The following is a 14,235-nucleotide window of genomic DNA, read 5'->3' as shown; positions in this document are numbered from 1 at the left end:
AATGGGTCTGCTGACTGTAGGGCTACAGCACTATTCTGGTCCTCTATAGGTCTGCTGACTGTAGGGCTACAGCACGACTCTGGTCCTCTATAGGTCTGCTGACTGCAGAGCTACAGCATGACTCTGGTCCTCTAGGGTTGGATTTTGTCTTCTGATCAGAGAATAATAGGTCTGGTTGGGTAACCAGCTGTGTGGCTTCTCTGATAAATTAATTGATCAGTTAGGAGCAACAGAGGGCTTCAAAAGCCTAGAGGACTGGAGCTGTGTACCCCTGCTCTACTGATAATTAGGCCTACTACTATGCCTAACTGAATGGATGGGACAAGTCCATCAAGAGAGTTTGATTGATGTGAGAGGAATTTTCCATCATGCTTCCACCACCAGCAGCACATCATTGGCATGCATTCATCACCAGCAGAATCAGATGCAATTAACCCAACGATGACACAACGTAACCACAGCAGACGAGATGCCACACAAGGCCTCCTCAGGAGCTTACCCGCGGTAGTGCCCGCCGCCATGGTGGCAGCCACAGGCGACTGGCGCTTACTCACTTGGGAAAGAAATTTGAACAGTAAGCCATCTCGTGCCATGGCAAAGAGAATGCGGGGCAGAGGGAACATGGAGCCCAACAGGCTAAGGAGAGAGAGGGGTCAGGGTTCAAACACAAGACACTTTGAGAAGGAATGGACACCTGCACAACTGTGAAAGTGTTCGTCTGTACCAAGCCCACAAAACTCTGACCAAATAGAATAGAAGCTTCAACCGATGTTTTGATGAATTATGATTGGTCAAAACATGGGTTGGGGGGACATTTTGGTGAATTATGATTGGTCAAAACATGGGTTGGGGGGACATTTTGGTGAATTTTGACAAAGGCACCGGACTTGTTACTCTCCTTTTGGGAAAGGATGATTTTATCTGCATAATATCCTTTCACAGTTGATTGGTGGATACAGTTTCAGCAGCAGTGATGTCAAAGCACTTTCCCCAGCTCTCACCTGCAACTACACCGGAGCTCATTGTGGCAATAAGCGGGGTCTTCGTCTTAGGATTGATTCGGGCTAAGGCTTTGAAAAGCACCCCATCCTCTGCCATAGCATAGATTACACGTGGCATAGGGAAAATGGAACCCAGCAGACTGCATGGAACAGCAGAGACATGCACAAGGACAAACACGTTATGCAATAGGACAAACACACTACACACAGGAAAGTAATTTCACCAAAGCTAAAGAGCATAATCACAGAGACAGTGTATTTCTTGTCTTATGGCCCCATTCTTCCAACTGTTGATGACAGAATCCCCACTGTATCACCTTTCCTGAAGCTCTCTGAAGGTTATTGCAAATAGGACATTGCTCAGGTGTTATTTTGCAGCCTTTAAAAGGCCTGAAGGAAGACCCAGAGGACCCAGAAGACCCAGAGGAGAGGAGAGTTATTGATGTATTAATGGGAAATACTCTTAATGCCAACATGTATATCAAGGTTCCCCAATAGGACGCTCCCCAAGTTTTCAGAGCAAAAAAATAAAAATAATTGTTGGACATAAGACTATAAAATCACCAGGAAATTAGAAAAAAAGAGAAATCTGTTCCCATATATTCCCACGCATAAATAGAGAGGCATCTGTGATCGTATCCCAATGTAATCAAGGTTTGAAATTATTCTGTTTTTGTCAAGTACTATTACAGTGCATTCGGAAAGTATTCAGACCCCTTGACTTTTTCCACGTGTTGTTATATTACAGCCTTATTCTAAAATGGATAAAATATGGATGACATTTCCCTCATCCATCTACACACAATACCCCATAAAGACAAAGTGAAAACAGGTTTGTAGATATTTTTGCAAATGTATTAAAAATTAAAATCAGAGATACCTTATTTACATAAGTATTCAGACCCTTTGCTACGAGACTCAAAATTGATCTCAGGTGCATCCTGTTTCCATTGATCATCCTTGAGATGTTTCTACAACTTGATTGGAGAACACCGGTGGTAAATTCAATTGATTGGACATGATTTAGAAAGGCACACGCCCGTCTATATAAGGTCCCACAGTTGACAGTGGATTTCAGAGCCAAAACCAAGCAGAGGTCACAGGAATTGTCCGTTGAGCTCCAAGACAGGATTGTGTTGAGGCACACATCTGGGGAAGGGTACTAAAAAATGTTTGCAGCATTGAAGGTCCCCAAGAACACAGTGGCCTCCATCATTCTTAAATGGAAGAACTTTAGAACCACCAAGACTCTTCTTAGAGCTGGCCACCTGGACCAAACTGACCAATCGGGGGAGAAGGGTCTTGGTCAGGCAGGTGACCAAGAACCCGATGGTCACTCTGGCAGAGCTCCAGAAATCCTCTGTGAAGATGGGAGAACCTTCCAGAAGGACAACCATCTCTGCAGTACACCAATCAGGCCTTTATGGGAGAGTGGCCAGACAGAAGCCACTCCTCAGTAAAAGGCAAATGATAGCCTGCTAGGATTGTGCCAAAAGGCACCTAAAGACTCTCAGACCATGAGAAACAAGATTCTCTGGTCAGATAAAACTCTTTGGCCTGAATTCCAAGCATCTCATCTGGAGGAAACCTGTGGTATTGTGTGTAGATTGATGAGAACATGTCAAATAAAAAAATAAAAAGTAGAATAAGGCTGTAAAGTAACAAAATGTGGAAAAAGGGAAGCGGCCTGAATACTTTCCGAATACACTGTATTGCACAATAATTACTTAAGTAGAGTTGTTAGAGATTGATGTATTGATGTGATGTGTGTTACAGTATGAGGCTCTATAGTGGGAAGCCCAGGACCCAGGAAGGAACTCAGTGAACCAAAGGATAAGAAAGACAGAAACATGTCAAACAGCCAATATCATCAACCCAGGGATATACCACATCAAGACAGGCAGTTCTCTCAAAACAATATGACCGCAGCTTGGCAAGTAGGACGATTAGCAATGAGAATCAATCCAACACATAGACAGTCATTGTAGATTTCACATTATTTTGGGCTGGATAGGCTAGTTGCCTTGATAATAATACTCAATGTTATAGATTTGTTTGAACTCTTTTAAAAATCATTTTCCCCAAATTAAACCCAGAGAAATCTAGTTAAAACACCAAAACAATTAAAAACCTGTTATTCCATGTAATTACTTTGTCTTTATTGAGTCTCATCACATTTGACCTAACGGAAAGCTACACGGTAAGCATCCTGTGAATAGCATCACATTCAAGCATGCACAGGAAATGTCCATTACCTGGTTGACAGGGCACACAGTGACCCCACAGCCACCAGATATTTAGCTGGGCCCCAGCCCACATATTCAAAGGCCATGGGCAAGGGGCTCTTCTCATCCAGTAGGTAGTAGGGCATCATGAGGGTGAGGGCAGCAGACACACCGAAGTAGGCCAGAAAGCACACCGTCAGAGACACCACGATGCCGATGGGAATGGCTTTTTGAGGGTTCCTTACCTCCTCACCTGGTGTACACATGCATACACAGATACACGTCAAATTTAGATTCAGATCCCCCAGTGGTTTAGGTTGACCTCTGGGATTATTTGTCTCTGCAAACCAGGTACAGTGCCTTGCGAAAGTATTCGGCCCCCTTGAACTTTGCGACCTTTTGCCACATTTCAGGCTTCAAACATAAAGATATAAAACTGTATTTTTTTGTGAAGAATCAACAACAAGTGGGACACAATCATGAAGTGGAACGACATTTATTGGATATTTCAAACTTTTTTAACAAATCAAAAACTGAAGAATTGGGCGTGCAAAATTATTCAGCCCCTTTACTTTCAGTGCAGCAAACTCTCTCCAGAAGTTCAGTGAGGATCTCTGAATGATCCAATGTTGACCTAAATGACTAATGATGATAAATACAATCCACCTGTGTGTAATCAAGTCTCAGTATAAATGCACCTGCACTGTGATAGTCTCAGAGGTCCGTTAAAAGCGCAGAGAGCATCATGAAGAACAAGGAACACACCAGGCAGGTCCGAGATACTGTTGTGAAGAAGTTTAAAGCCGGATTTGGATACAAAAAGATTTCCCAAGCTTTAAACATCCCAAGGAGCACTGTGCAATCGATAATATTGAAATGGAAGGAGTATCAGACCACTGCAAATCTACCAAGACCTGGCCGTCCCTCTAAACTTTCAGCTCATACAAGGAGAAGACTGATCAGAGATGCAGCCAAGAGGCCCATGATCACTCTGGATGAACTGCAGAGATCTACAGCTGAGGTGGGAGACTCTGTCCATAGGACAACAATAAGTCGTATATTGCACAAATCTGGCCAAATATGGAAGAGTGGCAAGAAGAAAGCCATTTCTTAAAGATATCCATAAAAAGTGTTGTTTAAAGTTTGCCACAAGCCACCTGGGAGACACACCAAACATGTGGAAGAAGGTGCTCTGGTCAGATGAAACCAAAATTGAACTTTTTGGCAACAATGCAAAATGTTATGTTTGGCGTACAAGCAACACAGCTCATCACCCTGAACACACCATCCCCACTGTCAAACATGGTGGTGGCAGCATCATGGTTTGGGCCTGCTTTTCTTCAGCAGGGACAGGGAAGATGGTTAAAATTGATGGGAAGATGGATGGAGCCAAATACAGGACCATTCTGGAAGAAAACCTGATGGAGTCTGCAAAAGACCTGAGACTGGGACGGAGATTTGTCTTCCAACAAGACAATGATCCAAAACATAAAGCAAAATCTACAATGGAATGGTTCAAAAATAAACATATCCAGGTGTTAGAATGGCCAAGTCAAAGTCCAGACCTGAATCCAATCGAGAATCTGTGGAAAGAACTGAAAACTGCTGTTCACAAATGCTCTCCATCCAACCTCACTGAGCTCGAGCTGTTTTGCAAGGAGGAATGGAAAAAAATGTCAGTCTCTCGATGTGCAAAACTGATAGAGACATACCCCAAGCGACTTACAGCTGTAATCGCAGCAAAAGGTGGCGCTACAAAGTATTAATTTAAGGGGGCTGAATAATTTTGCACGGCCAATTTTTCAGTTTTTGATTTGTTAAAAAAGTTTGAAATATCCAATAAATGTCGTTCCACTTCATGATTGTGTCCCACTTGTTGTTGATTCTTCACAAAAAAATACAGTTTTATATCTTTATGTTTGAAGCCTGAAATGTGGCAAAAGGTCGCAAAGTTCAAGGGGGCCGAATACTTTCGCAAGGCACTGTACCTTGTTGATCCATGATAGTGCATGTTTTGAGATGGAATGATCTACATTGATGTTGGGTATTGTCTTAAAAGACACACCTGTTGTTGCGATGCAGTCAAATCCGACAAAGGCATAGAAGCAGGTGGCAGCTCCAGCCAGGGTCCCACTGAAGCCAAATGGCATGAACCCCCCTGCACCATAATCACTGGTCACATTAGCAGTCACAGATAGGTTCCTGGAATACAGAAGGGGGTTAAACAGAGGGGCACACTGAAACGTTACTGACACATTTCAGTGTTCATAATATTAGTAGTGGGCCATATGGTGATTGATTGTGAGCATATTCAAGTATAGATTATTATAATGCATAAAAGGATGCGTGCCTACAGAAAGTATTCACACCCCTGGACTTTCTCCACATTTTGTTGTTACAGTCAGAATTTTAAAAGGATTAAATTGAGATTTTTTTGTTTCTGGCTTACACACAATACCTCATAATGTCAGTGGAATTATATTTTTCAAAATGTTTACAAAATCTGAAATTTCTTGTCAATAAGTATTCAACCCCTTTGTTATCGCAAGCCAAAATAAGTTCAGGGGTAAACATGTGCTTAAAAAGTTGCATAATATGTTGCATGGACTCTGTGTGCAATAATAGTGTTTAACCCTGGTGTCCTGGCTAAATTCCCAATCTGGCACTCATACCATCATGGCCACCTAATCATCCCCAGCTTCCAATTGTCTCATTCTTATCCCCTCCTCTCCCCTGTAACTATTCCCCAGGTCGCTGCTGTAAATGAGAATGTGTTCTCAGTCAACTTACCTGGTAAAATAAGGGTTAAATATACAAATATTTAAATAATTAATACTGAATACAAAGTGTCATGTTAAGGGAAAACCCAATACAACACATTACTGAGTGTCACTTTCCATATTTTCAAGCATAGTGGTAGCAGTATCATGTTATGGGTAATCTTTAAGGACTGGGGAGTTTTTATTAAATTAATGGAATGGAGCTAATCACAGGCAAAATCCTAGAGGAAAACCTGGTTCAGTCTGCATTCCACCAGACACTGGGAGATGAATTCACCTTCAACATAAGGCCAAATCTACACTGGAGTGGCTTACCAAGAAGACAGTGAATGTTCCTGAGTGGCCGAGTTACAGTTGTGATTTATATCTGCTTGAAAATCTATGGTATAACCTGAAGATTTTTGTCTAGCAATGATCAACAACATGAATAATTTTGGAAAATAATATTGGCCAAATGTTGCACAATCCAGTTGTGGAAAGCTCTTAGAGACTTACCCAGAAAGAATCAGCCTGTAATCACTGCCAAAGGGGATTCTAACATGTTTGGCTCAGGGTGTTGAATACTTATGTAATCAAGATATATTAGTGTTTTATTTTTCATATATATATATATATATTTTTACCAATGTTAGAGTTTTGGCTTCCATTTTGTAGATCGTTGACAAAAAAATACAATTAAATTAATTTAAATCACACTTTGTAACACAACAAAATGTGGAAGAGTCAAGGGGTGTGAATACTTTCTGAAGGCACTGTACATGCATATTGTATTTATTGAGATAGGACAGTGAAGAGGAGACAGGAAAGTAGGAGAGATTTTGAGTCATAAGAGCATGGGTTGGACCCATGAACCCATGCTGACTCTGGAATACATGTGCCAGGGTCTGCAGCCAAACAGGCCACATCGATAAGAAATCTTGTGAAACGAGGAGACCCACCTCCAATCCTTACCGTTTAACAATGGTGACATTGATGAGAGTATCTTCAGAGATTTTCCAGTTGAGGGGGTCTCCCTTCACGAAGCCAGAGACGATGACAAACAAGAGCACCAGCACGTTGACAGCAGTGAAGACCTTGTTCACCCAGGCTGACTCCTTCACTCCAAACGACAGGAGGCCTGAGGGAGGAAACAACAAATAAGAATATAGAGTCCAACATACTCCGCATCAGGGACTCAACATACTGAATAAATACACAGTGTCATGTTACATGTAATCGGTTACAAAAAAACTGTAACTGTAATCAGTTACGTCACCAGCTCAAATATTGTAATCAGATCACAGATACTTTCGGAAAAATAGATGATTAATTATTTGATTACTTTTAAATTCAGAAAGGATGTTTTCGAAAAAATACATTGACAAGTTTAAGTTTGTTCCACCTGAGCGAGTCTGACCACAGATCAGAGACCACTATGATGACACACCAAATGTGTTTGATGGATCCTTTTTGTCTTCTTCTCATGCATCTTAAGGGGAAAGTAATCCAAAAGTAACTGAAAGTAATCACATTACATGACAGAGTTTGGGTAATCCAAAAGTAACGTTACTGATTACAATTTTGGACATGTAGCTGTAACGGATTGCATTTAGAAAATAACCTACCCAACCCTGGGTTTGAGACATGAGTGTCCATGATATGTGAAGAATGTTACACACCTCCAGCCCAAGTATTGAAGAAAGGTGAAATATTTATTGTTAAATACCTACCACCTATGATCTGAGATGATGTTTTAAGTATTACATGTCTGGTCATTTTGTCAGGTGATCCAAACCAAAAGGTCTATTATTATCATATCCTAACCCTAGGAAGCTAACACAACTACTCTCAGTATCTAAGACCTTTAGAACAGCAAACATTGCATCGCTATGGAGGTTTGCCTTCCGGAACATTGGAGTAATCCAATCACTGCATTTGAGAGTTTTTGGCTCAGCAGCAGTTAAAACACATGATGACTTTTAACCGTTTCTGATTGTTTCACAGAAAAGTCTTGTTGACGTCTACACACAGTGTCCCTCTGAAAGTGCTGAACTCTCTAGCCATGTCAAGCTTCTGTGTAATGTGTAACAGTAGCTACAGAGGGCTTGTCAGTTCTCCTGAACAGAGAGGAGCACTGCCTGGGTAGCTCTGACACCGACAAGGCAGACATTCAGGGAAAGAGGGCCTCTCCACCATGTGAGTACTACCACTCACCAAACAACGTTCTGCCATTCCTTATTACATTGAAAATGTGGACCAAAAAATTGCTGCTTATACGAATGCCCATTGATATGGAGAAAATACCCATTCCAATTTCTGTTGATATACAGTTCTGACAGTCAGGGGATCAGATGTAGTGTGCATCCCAAATGGCACCCTATTCTCTATATAGTGGGGCCCTATGGCCCTAAAGTAGTGCACTACAAAGAGAATAGGGTGCCATTTGGGACAAAGAGGTAGAGTTCTAAACAGGAGCTCAGTTAGCCACAGTTGCTACAGTTCTTTACCTGACAGAAGTAGAATGAGACAGACTGCAAAGAAGTCTGGGTAATGAGCCAGGCCTGGAGAGTTCATGCTGAAGTAGGTCTTGCAGAACGTCTCAATGTGTCCTCCAATCAGCTCATCAAATGTCCCGCTCCAAGCCCTGGCCACACTAGAGGTGCCTGTGAGAGGGGAATATAGAGTAGAAATGTTCCGTTAGAGTAGAAATGTTTATGTTCCGTTAGCAGTCAAACTCAGCATAGTATATGTTTACTTCAAAATAAAAGTTAATGCGGGCAGTATAGTATATTTAGACCGCTATAACAAACTCACCTATCACATAGGAGAGGATGAGGTTCCAGCCAGTGATGAAGGCCCACAGCTCTCCAACTGTTACATAGCTGTACAGGTAGGCTGAGCCAGTCTTGGGCACACGGGCTCCAAACTCAGCATAGCAGAGGCCCGCCATGACAGAGGCCAGGGCAGCGATGAGGAAGGAGACCACAATGCTGGGGCCTGAGTTTCCCTTGGCCACCTCTCCAGCCAGAACATAGACCCCAGCCCCCAGGGTGCTACCCACGCCCAGGGCGATGAGATCCACGGTACCCAGGCAGCGGCACAGCTTGGAGTCCTCCAGACTGTTGAGATCCACCACCTTCCTCCTCACCAGGGAGCGGCCGAACGACAACACACGACCCATCATCCCGCCAGCAAGGACTGGGGGAGGGTAGAACATGGTTTAGTGTGTGTGTGTGTGTGTGTGTGTGTGTGTGTGTGTGTGTGTGTGTGTGTGTGTGTGTGTGTGTGTGTGTGTGTGTGTGTGTGTGTGTGTGTGTGTGTGTGTGTGTGTGTGTGTGTGTGTGTGTGTGTGTGTGTGTGTGTGTGTGCGTGTAACTGTGGGTGTGTAACTGCGTGTGTGCGTGCGTGTGTGTATAGTGCGGCACACACTATACGGTTTGATACAGAACACAGACAAAGCTGAGGAAATGCATTTTCTTTATTATAGTACGGGTGGAGATAGGGACATGTCTCATCAAAGCTACAACTCAGGGGGGGTGGGGATCAAGCCAGTTGAGATAACACCATGGTTACTATTGACGTTCTTGCTGTATATATTTGGATAGGGGCTCCTGTTAGCATTCAGGAGGCAAATCCATTGTGAAGACTGAAGTCTTTCAGCAGGCCAGTTTGTTTTGGCACGGGGCTTCCTCTGAGTTTGAGCAGCCCTTTCTGAAAAGTCCCCTCATAAATCCTATAGAAGAGCAAACCTTCCTAAAAAGTCCCCTCATGAATCCTAAAAAACACCTCAAGCTGCAATTACATAACCTGGGAAATAAAAACGGGTACCCGATTTTGACAGCTGAAAGCCGTTAAGAGCAAACCATTGATTAATCATGTCATATGTGTGTCAGAAGATGAGAGTATTGGCCAACACTTTGCTGTCACTATAGCAGATCCTCATTGTAACCTCATTATAACCCTTTGTCTGGGGGTGCATGCAGTGCATGCAGACCTATACTTGGGGTCAGAAATGGCACCCTATTCCCTTCATAGTGCACTACTTTTGACCAGGGACCATCAAAGGTAGTGCACTATAGAGGGAATATGGTGCCATTTGGGACTTAGACTTAAATACTCAAATGGCTGAACAAGGGGGCCTGAGGGTACTCATGATATAATAGGGCAATTACTTTGGCTCTGGTTACTAATTGCTGTACCATACATCTATAAAGAGAAAATGCAGAAGTTCAAACGCATAACCTCGCTGGGCTTTAATGCAACACTGTCTCTTTGTATTACTTTGATTGTGGGGGAGCTTCGCAAAAAAAATCTTTCAACAATGTATTTATATGCAGGTTTTTCATTTGATGTATTTGTCTATGTCTAGGAAGTGGAAAAAGTAACTGTTTGTACACACTGCTCTCTAATGAATTGTTTCAGCTTGGACTGAAGTTAAATCTTCTTCTTTTCAACCAGCACATTTAGCATCTGTGTTTTTCTCGCTGTGTTTTAATGAACACTGACTACCATCTCACTGTGTTTTTAATGAACACTGACTACCATCTCACTGTGTTTTGAAAGAACACTGACTACCATCTCACTGTGTTTTTAATGAACACTGACTACCATCCCACTGTGTTTTTAATGAACACTGACTACCATCTCAGTGTGTTTTTAATGAACACTGACTACCATCTCACTGTCTTTTTATTGAATACTGACTACCATCTCACTGTGTTTTGAAAGAACACTGACTACCATCTCACTGTGTTTTTAAGGAACACTGACTACCATCTCACTGTGTTTTTAAAGAACACTGACTACCATCTCACTGTGTTTTTAATGAACACTGACTACCATCTCACTGTGTTTTTAATGAACACTGACTACCATCTCACTGTTTTTAATTAACACTGACTACCATCTCAGTGTGTTTTTAATGAACACTGACTACCATCTCACTGTGTTTTTAATGAACACTGACTACCATCTCACTGTGTTTTTAATGAACACTGACTACCATCTCAATGTATTTTAAATGAACACTGACAACCATCTCACTGTGTTTTTAATGAACACTGACTACCATCTCACTGTGTTTTTAATGAACACTGACTACCATCTCACTGTTTTTAATGAACACTGACTACCATCTCAGTGTGTTTTTAATGAACACTGACTACCATCTCACTGTGTTTTTAATGAACACTGACTACCATCTCACTGTGTTTTTAATGAACACTGACTACTATCTCACTGTGTTTTTAATGAAAACTGACTACCATCTTACTGTGTTTTTAATGAACACTGACTACCATCTCACTGTGTTTTGAAAGAACACTGACTACCATCTCACTGTGTTTTAATGAACACTGACTACCATCTCAGTGTATTTTTAATGAACACTGACTACCATCTCACTGTGTTTTTATTGAACACTGACTACCATCTCAATGTATTTTTAAAGAACACTGACTACCATCTCAGTGTGTTTTTAATGAACACTGACTACCATCTTACTGTGTTTTTAATGAACACTGACTACCATCTCACTGTGTTTTGAAAGAACACTGACTACCATCTCACTGTGTTTTAATGAACACTGACTACCATCTCAGTGTATTTTTAATGAACACTGACTACCATCTCACTGTGTTTTTATTGAACACTGACTACCATCTCAATGTATTTTTAAAGAACACTGACTACATCTCAGTGTGTTTTTAATGAACACTGACTACCATCTCACTGTGTTTTGAAAGAACACTGACTACCATCTCACTGTGTTTTTAATGAACACTGACTACCATCCCACTGTGTTTTTAATGAACACTGACTACCATCTCAGTGTGTTTTTAATGAACACTGACTACCATCTCACTGTCTTTTTATTGAATACTGACTACCATCTCACTGTGTTTTGAAAGAACACTGACTACCATCTCACTGTGTTTTTAAGGAACACTGACTACCATCTCACTGTGTTTTTAATGAACACTGACTACCATCTCACTGTTTTTAATGAACACTGACTACCATCTCAGTGTGTTTTTAATGAACACTGACTACCATCTCACTGTGTTTTTAATGAACACTGACTACCATCTCAATGTATTTTTAAAGAACACGGACTACCATCTCAGTGTGTTTTTAATGAACACTGACTACCATCTCAGTGTGTTTTTAATGAACACTGACTACCATCTCACTGTGTTTTTAATGAACACTGACTACCATCTCAGTGTGTTTTTAATGAACACTGACTACCATCTCAATGTATTTTTATTGAACACTGACTACCATCTCAATGTATTTTTAAAGAACACTGACTACCATCTCAGTGTGTTTTTAATGAACACTGACTACCATCTCAGTGTGTTTTTATTGAACACTGACTACCATCTCAATGTATTTTTAAAGAACACTGACTACCATCTCAGTGTGTTTTTAATGAACACTGACTACCATCTCAGTGTGTTTTTATTGAACACTGACTACCATCTCAATGTATTTTTAAAGAACACTGACTACCATCTCAGTGTGTTTTTAATGAACACTGACTACCATCTCAGTGTGTTTTTATTGAACACTGACTACCATCTCAGTGTGTTTTTAATGAACACCGACTACCATCTCAGTGTGTTTTTAATGAACACTGACTACCATCTCAGTGTGTTTTTATTGAACACTGACTACCATCTCAGTGTGTTTTTAATGAACACTGACTACCATCTCAGTGTGTTTTTAATGAACACTGACTACCATCTCAGTGTGTTTTTAATGAACACTGACTACCATCTCAATGTATTTTTATTTAACACAGTTTTGCCTATTAAAGTGTGTCCTTTTCATCCCAGTGAAATGCTATGCTCCATCTGACAATACATTAACATACCAATCTGACCTCTTTTATGGCCAATTCAGAATACAGTTGAGTTGCACTAAACAGAGGGAGGTCCTCATAATGCCCTACCAAATCCCTTTGATAGAGGCTGCTATGTATTGCTAACACTTGAAGCACTACCGTTATAAAAGCTGACATTGTAAGTAGTTATTACAACTTTTTAAGCAGTTATTACAACTATGAGCTAACATTACAACGCATACACATATAATATCAAGTAGGCACAGAAGTCGATAAGTCGAATCAATAGATGGATATATAGATAGATAGAATGCATGTTATGTCTATAAGTATATGCAGACTCCTCATAACACACCACTTACCTGTCAAGAAGACAAAGACGAATATATGGTATTCAAGTTTCAACTTTGTTAAATATGGAGACACTCAAAGGTCCTGTGCACCTCACGCGGACAAGACAGAAAACTTCCCTAGATTCCTCTCCAACAGGAAGTCACAGGGAAGCAGGCCACACAGGGAGCTCATGGACTACAGACATAGACCAGGCTCTATATAAAGTTCACTACCTCTGTCTGTTCACAGCTCATGTTCTCTGACATGTAAAACCAGTGTAGAGTACTAGGCTATTTTTACTCCTCCCCTTGCTCCATCCCCAAAATATCTTTCTTCATAAGCTCTTCCCCTGCCATGCCCCTGGCCCGAGCTACTGAACCATCACCACTACGGTACAGTGACCCCCCCGAGTAGGGAGGGAACAGGGGAGGAGGAAGGGGTGGGTAATAGGGTAATGAGGTAGAGAGAGGGTATCTGGTCCACGATTGTGTTCAGAGGGAGGCAATAATGTACCACAATAAGTCCAGATCTTCAGGTCAACAGCCCACAGACCATGAGGGAGGGAGGGAGGGAGGGAGGGAGGGAGGGAGGGAGGGAGGGAGGGAGGGAGGGAGGGAGGGAGGGAGGGAGGGAGGGAGGGAGGGAGGGAGGGAGGGAGGGAGGGAGGGAGGGAGGGAGGGAGGGAGGGAGGGAGGGAGGGAGGGAGAAGGCATCTTTCTCTCTCCCCTTTTTTACTTACAAAATGTTATTTCTAATGCACACACATGCCAGACTGAACCCAGCTGCCTGGGTACTTACTGATAAATGGTTAGGCATCTAACGTTGACAAACATTGAAACAGACACATCTGTTTGCTCAGTGCAGCCTAGGGGAGTGCTGCTAAAAGCATGGGTGCTGATTGGTCAATGGGGTGGAGGAGCTGCTAGTGCCAGAGGTATAGAGTCCTTTTAATGGAAGACAGTTGCACAATGTTCCCTTCGCAACTAGAGTCACAGCCATCAAAGTATTGAATCAATACTACCATAGAGATCCATTTACATACTATACTGTAAAATACAAGCCCAAAACAC

General features: G+C 41.8%; 1 protein-coding gene across 2 annotated transcripts in view; it reads right to left on the bottom strand.

Annotated features, from left to right (window-relative positions):
- Positions 1–13,455, bottom strand: part of slc7a2 (solute carrier family 7 member 2) — a 32,065-nt gene extending 18,610 nt beyond the window's left edge. The window contains exons 1-7 of one of the 2 annotated variants that reach the window (XM_020502083.2): positions 13,195–13,455; positions 8,800–9,183; positions 8,493–8,648; positions 6,958–7,123; positions 5,292–5,428; positions 3,257–3,479; positions 1,002–1,141 (exon numbers count right to left, since the gene is read on the bottom strand). In XM_020502083.2, the coding sequence (XP_020357672.1) occupies positions 1,002–1,141; positions 3,257–3,479; positions 5,292–5,428; positions 6,958–7,123; positions 8,493–8,648; positions 8,800–9,169 (1,192 nt within the window). In that variant the 5' untranslated portion in view covers positions 9,170–9,183; positions 13,195–13,455. Of the gene's footprint in view, positions 1–499; positions 637–1,001; positions 1,142–3,256; positions 3,480–5,291; positions 5,429–6,957; positions 7,124–8,492; positions 8,649–8,799; positions 9,184–13,194 lie in introns of both variants that reach the window. The other variant, XM_020502084.2, reaches the window with a different exon arrangement.
- Positions 13,456–14,235: the final 780 nt, after the last annotated feature.

The sequence above is a fragment of the Oncorhynchus kisutch genome, linkage group LG15 (assembly GCF_002021735.2).
Source record: "Oncorhynchus kisutch isolate 150728-3 linkage group LG15, Okis_V2, whole genome shotgun sequence".
Lineage (NCBI taxonomy): Eukaryota > Metazoa > Chordata > Actinopteri > Salmoniformes > Salmonidae > Oncorhynchus > Oncorhynchus kisutch.
This window is presented reverse-complemented; position numbering and strand designations above follow the sequence as displayed.